At 36.1% G+C, this 13,248-nt stretch overlaps 2 protein-coding genes across 2 annotated transcripts; both read right to left on the reverse strand.

Annotated features, from left to right (window-relative positions):
• Positions 1–10: 10 nt before the first annotated feature.
• On the reverse strand, positions 11–5,043 carry LOC149741381 (chondroitin proteoglycan 2-like). The gene is made up of 19 exons (XM_089887420.1): positions 4,956–5,043; positions 4,470–4,547; positions 3,802–3,881; positions 3,584–3,731; positions 3,391–3,470; positions 3,173–3,320; positions 2,919–2,998; positions 2,687–2,843; positions 2,438–2,520; positions 2,223–2,370; positions 1,969–2,048; positions 1,751–1,898; positions 1,497–1,576; positions 1,268–1,427; positions 1,020–1,102; positions 790–949; positions 548–627; positions 323–479; positions 11–156 (listed from the first exon to the last, which is right to left on the reverse strand). Exons 1-19 carry the CDS (start codon positions 5,041–5,043, stop codon positions 11–13), a joined length of 2,184 nt encoding a protein of 727 aa, XP_089743546.1.
• A 4,899-nt stretch (positions 5,044–9,942) lies between these two features.
• LOC149741382 (GLIPR1-like protein 1) lies at positions 9,943–13,173 on the reverse strand. The gene is made up of 6 exons (XM_089891056.1): positions 12,835–13,173; positions 12,237–12,425; positions 11,729–11,901; positions 11,295–11,383; positions 10,838–11,082; positions 9,943–10,539 (listed from the first exon to the last, which is right to left on the reverse strand). Exons 1-6 carry the CDS (start codon positions 12,937–12,939, stop codon positions 10,159–10,161), a joined length of 1,182 nt encoding a protein of 393 aa, XP_089747182.1. The 5' UTR covers positions 12,940–13,173; the 3' UTR covers positions 9,943–10,158.
• Positions 13,174–13,248: the final 75 nt, after the last annotated feature.

Below are 13,248 nucleotides of genomic sequence, written 5' to 3' on the forward strand. Positions count from 1 at the left end.
GCACTGTAAATCAATAAAAATGTGGTGTTGAAACTGCAAAAAAAGAAATCATTTTAAAAGTGTGAGCACTTACTTGGTAGAAATTGTCACAATCTCCAGGTTTTTCAAATGGATCAGAACTGATTGGTTTGCCATCAGAATCCATACATAATGATGCTACAACGAAAAAATTTTATTTTAGTAAATGTTTGCAAAAAATTTCAGGGTCATGTTTTAGTTTAGATTAATTTTGATTATTTATGTTTGGTTGCTATTGCTATGATGCAAAACATTGTACTTTGACTATGAGACCAACATAAAAACTCTATTAGTTTATACTTACGATCAGTGACAACTGGTTTTGTTGTTGTTATTGGTGGTGGTGGTTGGGTACCACCTCCACAACCAGGTACATTGTAAGGGTAGTCACACACACCAATTGCTGGGTTGAATGCAGTTCCTGGAGCGCATGGCATTGTGTACAAATAACCATTGGAACACTGTAAATCCAAAAAATGTAGTGTTAAATTGCAAAAAAAGAAATCATTTTAAAAGTAAGAGCACTTACTTGGTAGAAGTTGTCACAATCTCCAGGTTTTTCAAATGGTTCAGAACTGATTGGTTTTCCATCAGAATCCATACATAATTCTAAACAAAATGGATATTGGTAAAAGTTTTACATACAATTTCAGAATCCTGTTTTAGTTTAAATTTAATTTGATTACTGGTGTATGCCTGCTATTGCTATAATCCAAAACATTGTACTTTGACTATGAGACCAACATAAAAACTCTACTAGTTTTAACTTACGATGAATGATACTAGGATTTGTTGTTGTTGTTATTGGTGGTGGTGGTTGGGTACCACTTGCACAACCAGGTACATTGTAAGGGTAGTCACACACACCAATTGCTGGGTTGAATGCAGTTCCTGGAGCGCATGGCATTGTGTACAAATAACCATTGGAGCACTGTAAATCAATAAAAATGCGGTGTTGAAATTGCAAAAAAGGAAATCATTTTAAAAGTGTGAGCACTTACTTGGTAGAAGTTGTCACAATCTCCAGGTTTTTCAAATGGATCAGAACTGATTGGTTTTCCATCAGAATCCATACATAATGATGCTACAATAAAACAATTTTATTTTAGTAAATGTTTGCAAAAAACTTCAGGGTCATGCTTCAGTTTAGATTAATTTGATTATTCATGTACGGTTGCTATTGCTATGAAGCAAAACATTGTACTTTGACTATGAGACCAACATAAAAACTCTACTAGTTTATACTTACGATGAGTGACACCAGGATTTGTTGTTGTTGTTATTGGTGGTGGTGGTTGGGTACCACTTCCACAACCAGGTACATTGTAAGGGTAGTCACACACACCAATTGCTGGGTTGAATGCAGTTCCTGGAGCGCATGGCATTGTGTACAAATAACCATTGGAGCACTGTAAATCCATAAAAATGTGGTGTTAAACTGCAAAAAAAGAAATCATTTTAAAAGTGTGAGCACTTACTTGGTAGAAGTTGTCACAATCTCCAGGTTTTTCAAATGGTTCAGAACTGATTGGTTTGCCATTAGAATCCATACATAATTCTAACAAAAATGGATATTGGTAAAAGTTTTACATACAATTTCAGAATCCTGTTTTAGTTTAAATTTATTTTGATTGTTGGTGTATGGTTGCTATTGCTATAATCCAAAACATTGTACTTTGACTATGAGACCAACATAAAAACTCTATTAGTTTAAACTTACGATGAATGACACCAGGATTTGTTGTTGTTGTTATTGGTGGTGGTGGTTGGGTACCACTTCCACAACCAGGTACATTGTAAGGGTAGTCACACACACCAATTGCTGGGTTGAATGCAGTTCCTGGAGCACATGGCATTATGTACAAATAACCATTGGAGCACTGTAAAACAATAAAAATGTGGTGTTGAAACTGCAAAAAAAGAAATCATTTTAAAAGTGTGAGCACTTACTTGGTAGAAATTGTCACAATCTCCAGGTTTTTCAAATGGATCAGAACTGATTGGTTTTCCATCAGAATCCATACATAATTCTAAAAAAAATGGATATTGGTAAAAGTTTTACATACAATTTCAGAATCCTGTTTTAGTTTAAATTTAATTTGATTACTGGTGTATGGTTGCTATTGCTATAATCCAAAACATTGTACTTTGACTATGAGACCAACATAAAAACTCTACTAGTTTTAACTTACGATGAATGATACCAGGATTTGTTGTTGTTGTTATTGGTGGTGGTGGTTGGGTACCACTTCCACAACCAGGTACATTGTAAGGGTAGTCACACACACCAATTGCTGGGTTGAATGCAGTTCCTGGAGCGCATGGCATTGTGTACAAATACCCATTGGAACACTGTAAATCAATAAAAAATGTGGTGTTAAAATTGCAAAGAAATCATTTTAAAATTGTGAGCACTTACTTGGTAGAAGTTGTCACAATCTCCAGGTTTTTCAAATGGATCAGAACTGATTGGTTTGCCATCAGAATCCATACATAATGATGCTACAACGAAACAATTTTATTTTAGTAAATGTTTGCAAAAAATTTCAGGGTCATGTTTTAGTTTAGATTAATTTTGATTATTTATGTTTGGTTGCTATTGCTATGATGCAAAACATTGTACTTTGACTATGAGACCAACATAAAAACTCTACTAGTTTATACTTACGATGAGTGACAACTGGTTTTGTTGTTGTTATTGGTGGTGGTGGTTGGGTACCACTTCCACAACCAGGAACATTGTAAGGGTAGTCACACACACCAATTGCTGGGTTGAATGCAGTTCTTGGAGCGCATGGCATTGTGTATAAATAACCATTGGAGCACTGTTGATAAAGGAAGTACAGGGTGTAAAATAAGTACAGTTTAAAAAACATTTTCAAAAAAACGTAAGTACTTACTTGGTAGAAATTGTCACAATCTCCAAGTTTTTCAAATGGATCAGAACTGATCGGTTTTCCATCAGAATCCATACATAATTCTAAACAAAATAGATATTGGTAAAAGTTTTACATACAATTTCAGAATCCTGTTTTAGTTTAAATTTATTTTGATTACTGGTGTATGGTTGCTATTGCTATAATCCAAAACATTGTACTTTGACTATGAGACCAACAAAAAAACTCTACTAGTTTTAACTTACGATGAATAATACCAGGATTTGTTGTTGTTGTTATTGGTGGTGGTGGTTGGGTACCACTTCCACAACCAGGTACATTGTAAGGCCAATCACACACACCAATTGCTGGGTTGAATGCAGTTCCTGGAGCGCATGGCATTGTGTACAAATAACCATTGGAACACTGTGAATCAATAAAAATGTGGTGTTAAAATTGCAAAAAAAGAAATCATTTTAAAAGTGTGAGCACTTACTTGGTAGAAGTTATCACAATCTCCAGGTTTTTCAAATGGATCAGAACTGATTGGTTTTTCATTGGAATCCATACATAAGACTGCAAAATAAAAGGAATTGGTTTTTATTCTGTAATAACCAAAAAAATATATATAGTGATGTTTGTACTTGCTGTAGGTTTTAAGTTACATTTATATCGGTATATGGACTTACGATCAATTGTATCGATGGGTGGTGGTGGTGGGGTATTGCTTGTTTCACCACAACCAGGAACATTGTAAGGCCAATCACACACACCAATTGCTGGGTTGAATGCAGTTCCTGGAGCGCATGGCATTGTGTACAAATAACCATTGGAACACTGTGAACCAAGAATAAGATGGTTAATATGCACAAATTAGAAGTCAAATGTAAAAAGTCTGAGAACTCACTTGGTAGAAGTTGTCACAATCTCCAGGTTTTTCAAATGGATCAGAACTGAATGGTTTGCCATCAGAGTTAAAGCATTTATCTGTGGAATTTACATTTTAGGTGTTTTACAAAACCCACACCTTATTCTGTTTTGCGCAGAATATTTTTGGTAATTCAAGTTACCAGTAGTGGGATTTTTGATGGCTTCGCCTATTAGTTTTTCAACTAGTCAAAAATCTTCTTTGCTTAAGTCAATAGTTGTTTATAAATTTAATTATAATCTCATGTTTGCATTGTTATCTTGTGTGCAAATCTTGGGTACCACTTATCATACGTACGCGCACTTAATGGGAAGTGTGACAATTAAGAGTTGGTTTGCATATAAGTAAAAAGGTGACGGGAGACTTTTGAAATGGCGATTTTCAGTGAGCAGTTGTCCATCGCGCAATATATCTTTGTTGTCGTGCTATCGTATTCAAAGACATAAATAAACTTATTTTATGAATCAGTTATTGAATTCTTAGCGTGGTGCTACATTATACAAACGTTTACGATTTTATAACGGCGGAGTTCCACGCGACCATGCAGAACAGATGGTCGTTTGTCCGACATTCAACCACTTTCTACTGAGAATAGGAATACCTCTAAGAGCCTAGTCCGCAACCAGATCTAAACACACACCCAATACCACAGGCGTACGGCAACTCGGAAATGCGAGCGGTTTTTGGTGTAAACGGTAGCCTGTAGTCAAGCCCACAAGCAAGCCCTAAGACATGGAAACGTTGTATTTCTCATTTGTTCCGATACAGATGACCGCATTCTTTAATCAAACAGGGCCGATTCTCGTTTACGTTTTTATGGCGGTTTACACTCATGATTATTGGAGTTTCTATAGTTCTATACCCTTACGATAAGTATCTATCGCAAATTTGGTTGTAAGCGACGTCTCCGAAGAGCGACCTCCGAGTCCGGTATATATAGTGGGTGGGGGAAGATGAAACACCTACTCATTCTATTTTCTTATCCCATTTGGTAGTAAACAAAAAAAAATCAAAGAATTATAAAACCGTATCCTCACAACTCTCATAGGCTGTTGTTAATTGTTTAAATTTCCAATACTTATCATCGACTGTAACACGCATGTTATAAAATCCGAATAACAAGTTTAACTTACCGTTAAGTTCCACTTTCTTGTCGCGAACAGGTTTGCCAAGTGCATAGCTCAGCACGACGAGAATCGTAAGAAGTTTCAGTTTCATCATGGCGGACGAAGATTTCTTTTTCCACAGGAAGACTTAATCTTCTCTTCTTGTAGATGTGGCAAACCGAGACGTCTTATATACATTTTCATGTTTGCCCAGCAGCAGTCGTTGCGGTAAAAACACCGCTTCGATTGTGCAACTCATTTGTGTGCACACGCGTCGCTAAGTTGAACTTCTGACGCAGGATAGTTTTGTACATGCGTCTCACTGTAGATAGGGCGTGATCATACGCGCATGCGCACTGTCGGCCATATCTTTTCCCGGCCAATTAAACTTGTGCCTCCAAAGAGAGCTTTGTACACGCGCTCCTCTGTAGATAGGGCGTGCTCATACGCGCATGCGCACTGTCGAGCATGTCTTCTATAGTTGGTGCTTCTTTTGGGTGAAAGGTCCAAGAAAATGATTAAATGTTTTATGTGTGGTATTTAAATATTTTAAAATAATATAGTAGGATGGGGGAAACGGAACACCACAAATATCCTGAGTTTTATAGTTTTAGAAATGCTTTTTGTTTGCTACCAAAAAGGGCGAGAAAAAATAGATTAAAATGTTGTCCCATTTTCCCCACCCTATTTATACATTTATATTGTCAAAACACATGGCTTGTGAAAAAAACATATACTTTTTCAAAACTCGTGGAACAGTGAAAAAATTATTTCCTGCAAGTACATCCTCTTAATGGTTTCGGCATGGCGTAATTTGTTTTTTTTTATGTTGCAGTTTTTCGCATTACTGTATGTCTGAGTTATCAGGTGGCCTAGGGACTATTTACTTATTAGCCGCGGTTTTAGAAATAATTCGTCATCCGTTTATTTTAGAAAAACTGTTTGCCAAATGTTCTACGGGAGTTTTGCCCTTTACGAATTACAGGAAGTATGCGGTTTATAAAACAACATGTATGGAGAATTGAATTACTAACGGCAACTATAATTAACTCTCATTTGTGTGCACACGCGTCGCTAAGGTGCAACTCATTTGTGTGCACACGCGTCGCTAAGTTGAACTTCTGACGCAGGATAGTTTTGTACATGCGTCTCACTGTAGATAGGGCGTGATCATACGCGCATGCGCACTGTCGGCCATATCTTTTCCCGGCCAATTAAACTTGTGCCTCCAAAGAGAGCTTTGTACACGCGCTCCTCTGTAGATAGGGCGTGCTCATACGCGCATGCGCACTGTCGAGCATGTCTTCTATAGTTGGTGCTTCTTTTGGGTGAAAGGTCCAAGAAAATGATTAAATGTTTTATGTGTGGTATTTAAATATTTTAAAATAATATAGTAGGATGGGGGAAACGGAACACCACAAATATCCTGAGTTTTATAGTTTTAGAAATGCTTTTTGTTTGCTACCAAAAAGGGCGAGAAAAAATAGATTAAAATGTTGTCCCATTTTCCCCACCCTATTTATACATTTATATTGTCAAAACACATGGCTTGTGAAAAAAACATATACTTTTTCAAAACTCGTGGAACAGTGAAAAAATTATTTCCTGCAAGTACATCCTCTTAATGGTTTCGGCATGGCGTAATTTGTTTTTTTTTATGTTGCAGTTTTTCGCATTACTGTATGTCTGAGTTATCAGGTGGCCTAGGGACTATTTACTTATTAGCCGCGGTTTTAGAAATAATTCGTCATCCGTTTATTTTAGAAAAACTGTTTGCCAAATGTTCTACGGGAGTTTTGCCCTTTACGAATTACAGGAAGTATGCGGTTTATAAAACAACATGTATGGAGAATTGAATTACTAACGGCAACTATAATTAACACAACAGATGTTAAGTAAAGCAATCGAGGTAACAGTCTGGTAGTTTCGATAACAAAGTGTGGCTAGCGCAGAAACATTTATAGTACTGTGGGATCAGATAGAATACTGTTACCACCCAAATTTCATATTTCTAAAGCCTCACTTTTACGAAGCGTTAATGAACAGGAACTAAACACCAATTTTCAAACTCAAAATAGATAACTTTTTTTTCAATATGTATGACGGATACCAAGAATTAGTACTGTCCCATACCTTTGGTAATTGATAACACCTTAAATAAGTGTATTAAATCCTGCAAGGTGCTATTTAGTGATTCGCGCACCAGGTGGAATTTTACCAAATTTTAAAACAGTCTGGGTAAGACGGGACAATTTAAAATCCTTGTTAAGTTTGATTAATAATTGAATTTGTTATTATGCCCGTATAATGTATGCTTATAGAAAATCTAGTTCGCAAACCAAGAGCGCTTACATTTGACGAAAACGGAACACACAAAAATCGAGTTCACCCAACTGTATAATAAAATATAAAAGTTAATAATGGTGGTAGATATGCTTATATACTATTACCTATACAGGCAATTTTTTAAATTATCTGACAATGTAAATAGAAACATTAGCCATTTAAAACATACATTTTATCACATCAATCAGCACGTTTGTCTATAATCACCTTGAATGCAACATTTGTATTGGGTAAGTTACAAAATAAATGGTAACTGCTTAGGTTTTGGTTAAACAATAAACAACTAAAACCGGTTTCGTTTAAATTTCGTTTAAAGACCCGCTTTTTGGAATCAACAATGAAAGGTCTAATCGTGTAAAAGTGCCAATACTGGCAATCAACGCCAGTTGTGGTCCGCGCCGGCCGCGGGCTTTCGGTTACAGAACCAGCGCAAAAGCATTGTGTAATTGAACGCATGAATTTTGTATTAATAGATAATAACAAATATTTTTGTTGCTTTATCTTTGCAGTAATATTGATAGCCCATATATTTAAAACCAGTACGATGAAAGAATCAGTAATAAAAACATACTGCACATTCCTTGAAGTTCAACTGTTATTTATATAGTAGGATGGGAGGAGGCGGGACACATTTACATTCTATTTTCTCATCCCATTTGGTATAGTAAACAAAGAACATTCAAAATATTATAAAATCGTATCCTCACGACTCCCATACACCGTTGGTATTTGTATAAAACACGATCAGGATATTTGTATATTATGTTTTAAAGGTGTCCCATCTTCCCCACTTTAAACAATTAACAACGGTCAATGGGAGTCGTGAGGATGCGATTTTATAATTTTTGAATGTTTTTTGTTTACAACCAAATGGAATAAAAAAATAGAATGAAAAAGTGTCCCCACCCTACTATATATAGATGAAAGTTGAAAAGGTGGTTTCCAACATGATTGCGCTTTTAAAATGGTCTTAATTAAAAAATACAGTTCGTATCAGACTACCGGGAAGACTTTCGCGAAACCAAACTTGGAGCGGCCCGGCCGGCCAGTGCAGTGCAGTAGGCCTACTGTATGTCTCCATAGCGGAGCAACTTTCGCATAACCTTTATCATTTACAGCTTGCCTTATTTACAAAGTTGAACAGTTAATCGATATATACGGTCAAGTGCTGGAGAATCTTATGACGAAATATTTGGGACTATATGACGTATATTTAACATTTAGAAGAACCTCTTTGTGGTTACTACTGAAGTGGATAAAGAATATTAACATCTGTTTTATAAGTGTTGTGAACTATAGAAAGCCCCGCATATAGGCCTACAACATTCGCAGAAATCTTAAGTATGTGCACAGCGCATCGTGTTAAATATGTACACTATACACTAAGGGCTCTTAAACTGTTAAATATCGCCATGCTTTCTGGTAATCTACGCCTATAATAATTTTCAGTGGTTTGCTATACGTGATGCGTTGCACCGCAACCTACAGTCATTAAGATTTTTTATTTCGGGGCTTTTGGAACGACATGTGATACTACATAAATTTGTAACTTACTTTTTCGTATTGGTAGCCTGTCTACAAGGTGTATGAAGATGAAGATTTCAAGTCGTGTATTCGTCTAACGAAACTTTTGCGAGTCATCAGATGACAGAGTACAGCAGGGTATCTTTTATCATTTGGTTACAGAATATAATAATTACCTATAATATAATACTGTGGGGTAAAATGGGACACCTTTAGAACTTAATATTCAAATATCCTGAACGTTTTAAACAATTAACAACGGTCTATAAGAGTCGTGAGGATGCGGAATTATAATTCTGTGAATATTCTTTGTTTACTACCACATGAGTCAAAAACAATGAATGAAAAGGTGTTCCATCTTTCCCATCCTATAATATGATACTCTCAGTCTAAAATCTAAATGTTTGCCTAATTAAACACTGATCTACAGAGTCGTTACTTCTCTATTTGCAATTAAATCCTACACTGAGGACGCGAAACTGCATTATGGTACTGTTTTAGCTGAGATATTAAACAGCACTATACAGTAACCAATTTCACTTATTTTTAAATTTCTCCTCTAAATGCCTATATAACTGGTCAATAGTAACTGACAATAGTAACTGTATCAGTACAGTAACTACCAAACAGCACAGTACTAACTGCCTCAGTCTGATATCGAGCGCTAATAATTGCTATTTTGCGTTGATTTTTAAGGCGCCTTGGTGTGTCAAAAATGGCATGCTTAGTTGCTCAGAGGAGACGGCAAATTAAATACGGAAAGTTATAGTAGGGTGGGGAAGACATGACACCTTTTCATTCACTTTGTCGTACCATTTGGTAGTATTCAAAGAAAAATCAAAGGAATATAAAACCGTACCCCGACGACTCCCATATAGTAACTTGTTTAAAACACGGTCAGGATTGGCTATTATGTGTTAAAGGTGTCCCATCTTTCCCCACCCCAATATATATATAAACAGGTACCCCTCGTTTATATAACACACCTAAAAACACCTAATAAAATAACACCGTGCTTACACCGAATAACACACAGGCCTCCAGCAGTTACGCGTGTCACACATAGAAACCATTCATTATAGCTATATACAAAAATAAGATAGTATAACATGTACTAAATAATTACACGGTTACATTATAGCACTTCTGTCCAGCAATCATTTTTTCCAACAATTTGCTGTCGAAAATTTGTGCAGTTGACAAAAATGTACAAATTTTTCTTCCTAGTAAAACTGACTTTTAAATAAAAACAGCCGGCCCGGAACTCATTTCCTTATAGGAACTTCACGCAGACGATTTCACACACCCAAAATGTGTTGCAGCCTGATGTTTGGTTAATATCCCAGTTACGTTATACTGTTTAAATTTCATCTGGCGTTTTCAGTTGGTCGTCATTTTTTTCGGGGCAATTTGCAGTTTCAGAGTTTGTAGCATCAGAAAGTTTAATATCATCGTTTGCAGGACAGTCTTCTGTAATGTCAGTGTTTATAGTATCGTGGCTCCCAGCATTATCGTTAACAGCATTTTCATTCAGTGTTTTTTCGTTTTCTGGCTCATCGAACTTATTCGCTGCACGGGTATCTTCATCGTCGGACAGTTTCGGAAAACTTCGGGCAGATTCGGAAATCGGTGTGGCTGGTTTTGAAGTCCCATCACCAGGGTCTGCCCGTTCTTTTAGTTTTTCACTCAAATCAACATCGTTATCTTGTACTGTCTCTTGTGTCGGGCTGATTTTACCTTTCTGTTGATGAAAAACTGACTGTAACGACTTTTTTTCTCTATACGGTTATTCTGAGTAAGATAGATATATATACCGTTTGCAAATAGTATCCAATTTTTCCCAATTTTATTTTTGAATTATCTTTTAATTGACGCTTTTAGAGTTGTGAAAATACGAATATACGATTACGTAATCCTATATGTATTAATTTTGTTTACAACCAAATGGGGATATATAAAATAAAAAAGGACTATCTTATACCCTGCCCTAATATAAAATGGGTAATTATTACTTGAGATGTAGTTGCAAAATGGCTTACATTGCTTGTGATCTTTTTCAATATAGCTGCCACAACCCCTGCAGCAAATGTCGCCATTATTGCTCCTATAACTGGCCCCGTCATGCCCTCACATGATGGTGTTTTTTGTTTGTGTACGTACGGTTTGTCTCTTTGCCTGTTTTCGCACAGGTTTTTGGTACAAGTGTCGTTTTCGTTTTCGCACTGTGAGCACTGGTCCCCAATTTTGTACGGCATACTGCCAATCTCATGTAAAGTGTAGTCGCCTGCATATACATGTAAACAGAAGAAGTATACTGAATGAATGAATGCGTATGTAAATTTGCTATCGCATGGCGGGGCAGTCGTTATGGGGGCTTGTTTCGTATATACCTTATGCCCGCTCATTAGTTACCACGCTTTTTTGAAGCAATAACTGTCTTTAGTGAAACAAAAGCCAAAATAATCTACCAATGATAAAATAAACATATATACATACATTTCGGTCCATAGAAACAAACGTAAAAGATGACGTTTTGTGCCTTATTTGAACCAGTGTTCATTTCGGGACATCGTGACGCACCACACCTGGAGTATATGAATGAATGGTTTAGTCAATTCAACTTTCGTTTTAACTGTAGTTTTGTTTTGCCTCAAAAAACATCGGCTCACAATATGATGGCAGTGTCGAGCATCGAACCCGTGTTTTATGGGCTAGAGACAGTATAGCGGTCAAATAATATACTGATATCTACAACCTTTACTTATAGGGTTGCGGTAACCACAACTGTGTCACCAGTAAAGTAGAGTGGGCGAAGACGTGGAACCTGTGACACATAATCCAAATATTCTAATTGTTCTTTTAACAATTAGCAACGGTTTAAAGTGTCCCATCTTCCCCCACCCTACTATGTTTGCAATCTTAAACTGTACCCGATTTTATAAGTTTTGCTGCACATGAGTTGTACATATTCTAAACAGAACGAATTATCGTTGCAAGTTAACGTTGTGTGGTTGAAGTTACGTTGCTGCCACATCCATTTGAGAAGCGGCTTAAATTGAAAATCGGCAGACCATTCCACTCCCTCCTTTGACATGTAGAAGTTCTATAACATAGAACTCTGTTAGAGAGTATGGCCATATAGTTATGTAACTATTGTTTGTTCACCACTAGAGGGTACTACATGGAAGAAAATGAAACTCGGACACTTATTTACATATAGATTCCACATAAACAATTTTTCAGCGTATAATGCTGTTTTCCGTTATGTAGGCTATAGTAGGTTTGCGTAAGACGGTCAAAGTTTCATTTTCTTTCATAGTACTAAAAAGATTCTTTGTTAAACTGTAAAAAATGTAATAAAGCAATGATCATACACTCTCAGTAAAAAAATTGAAAGCCAAGACAAATAATATCCTTTTCAGGTAAATAAAATCTAACCTGGCCTATATTTTCCCATCTCTCTAATTCAAAATATTCCTTGTAGTCATATTGGCAGTCGCTCGACCAATCGGAGGCCTCGTTAGCGAGCTGGTCATCCCACGTGATAAACCTCATGTCCGCTGCCGATGGCGTTGCATTATGGGTGCGCAAATGGTTGTGGCCCCTTAGTATGTTGTTTAACGAGTCCTGAACAACACAACTAATATTATATCGTGGAATACATTAAAGGGGCTACATTTTCTACAGTATTTTATAAACTATAAGCCTTCAAAGCTGAGTGACACTTTTTGGTATTGTAGCACATCTGACATTTTTGTTCCAGCGTTTAAAACCAACTACCTGTCTTTTAAAGTGCACACTATAATTGCCCATTTTCACGAAAAAGACTAAATGTACACTAACTGAAAAGCGTGGTTAATTATAAAAAAAATCGATTAAAAATGCGGGATATTATGTGCTACGTAACCATCTTACCCCACATTACCTTATATACATATAATATGCCTGTTTAGTCCAATCCACATTTTAAATTATTTATTTAAAAGCTACTGTTTAACTAGAAAAATTTAGGTTTTAAAATTATAAATAAACATACCTCGTCAAAAGAAAGTTTTTCTGAAGCAATCTTATTCGAAAGCACTAAAAAGCCAACGAAATGTTGTAACATAAAAATAATTCTACACAAATATGCTTTAGCCATGGTCGGATAGCATCGAGTGTTATTAATATTCGGGTGTTACATCTTATATCATTATAAAATTAATGAATTTGTGTTGAACGCTCTTATCATTAATCGATACATAAGTATTATATTGGCGCACTTGACTTTTTTGGTAAAAACAATAACCTATCTGAAACCTATTAACTTGACGGCTATTGGGGGTACCACAATGTAGCCTACCTCAAAATGGCGTTTGTAAATACAAAAGCCCATTTTTTAGCTTAGCTTCTGTTACATAGTACTGTAGGGTAAAATGAGATCGTAGTACTCAACTATTGTTAAAAAATC

This window comes from Ciona robusta, chromosome 1 (genome assembly GCF_009617815.1).
Source record: "Ciona robusta chromosome 1, ASM961781v2".
NCBI lineage: Eukaryota > Metazoa > Chordata > Ascidiacea > Phlebobranchia > Cionidae > Ciona > Ciona robusta.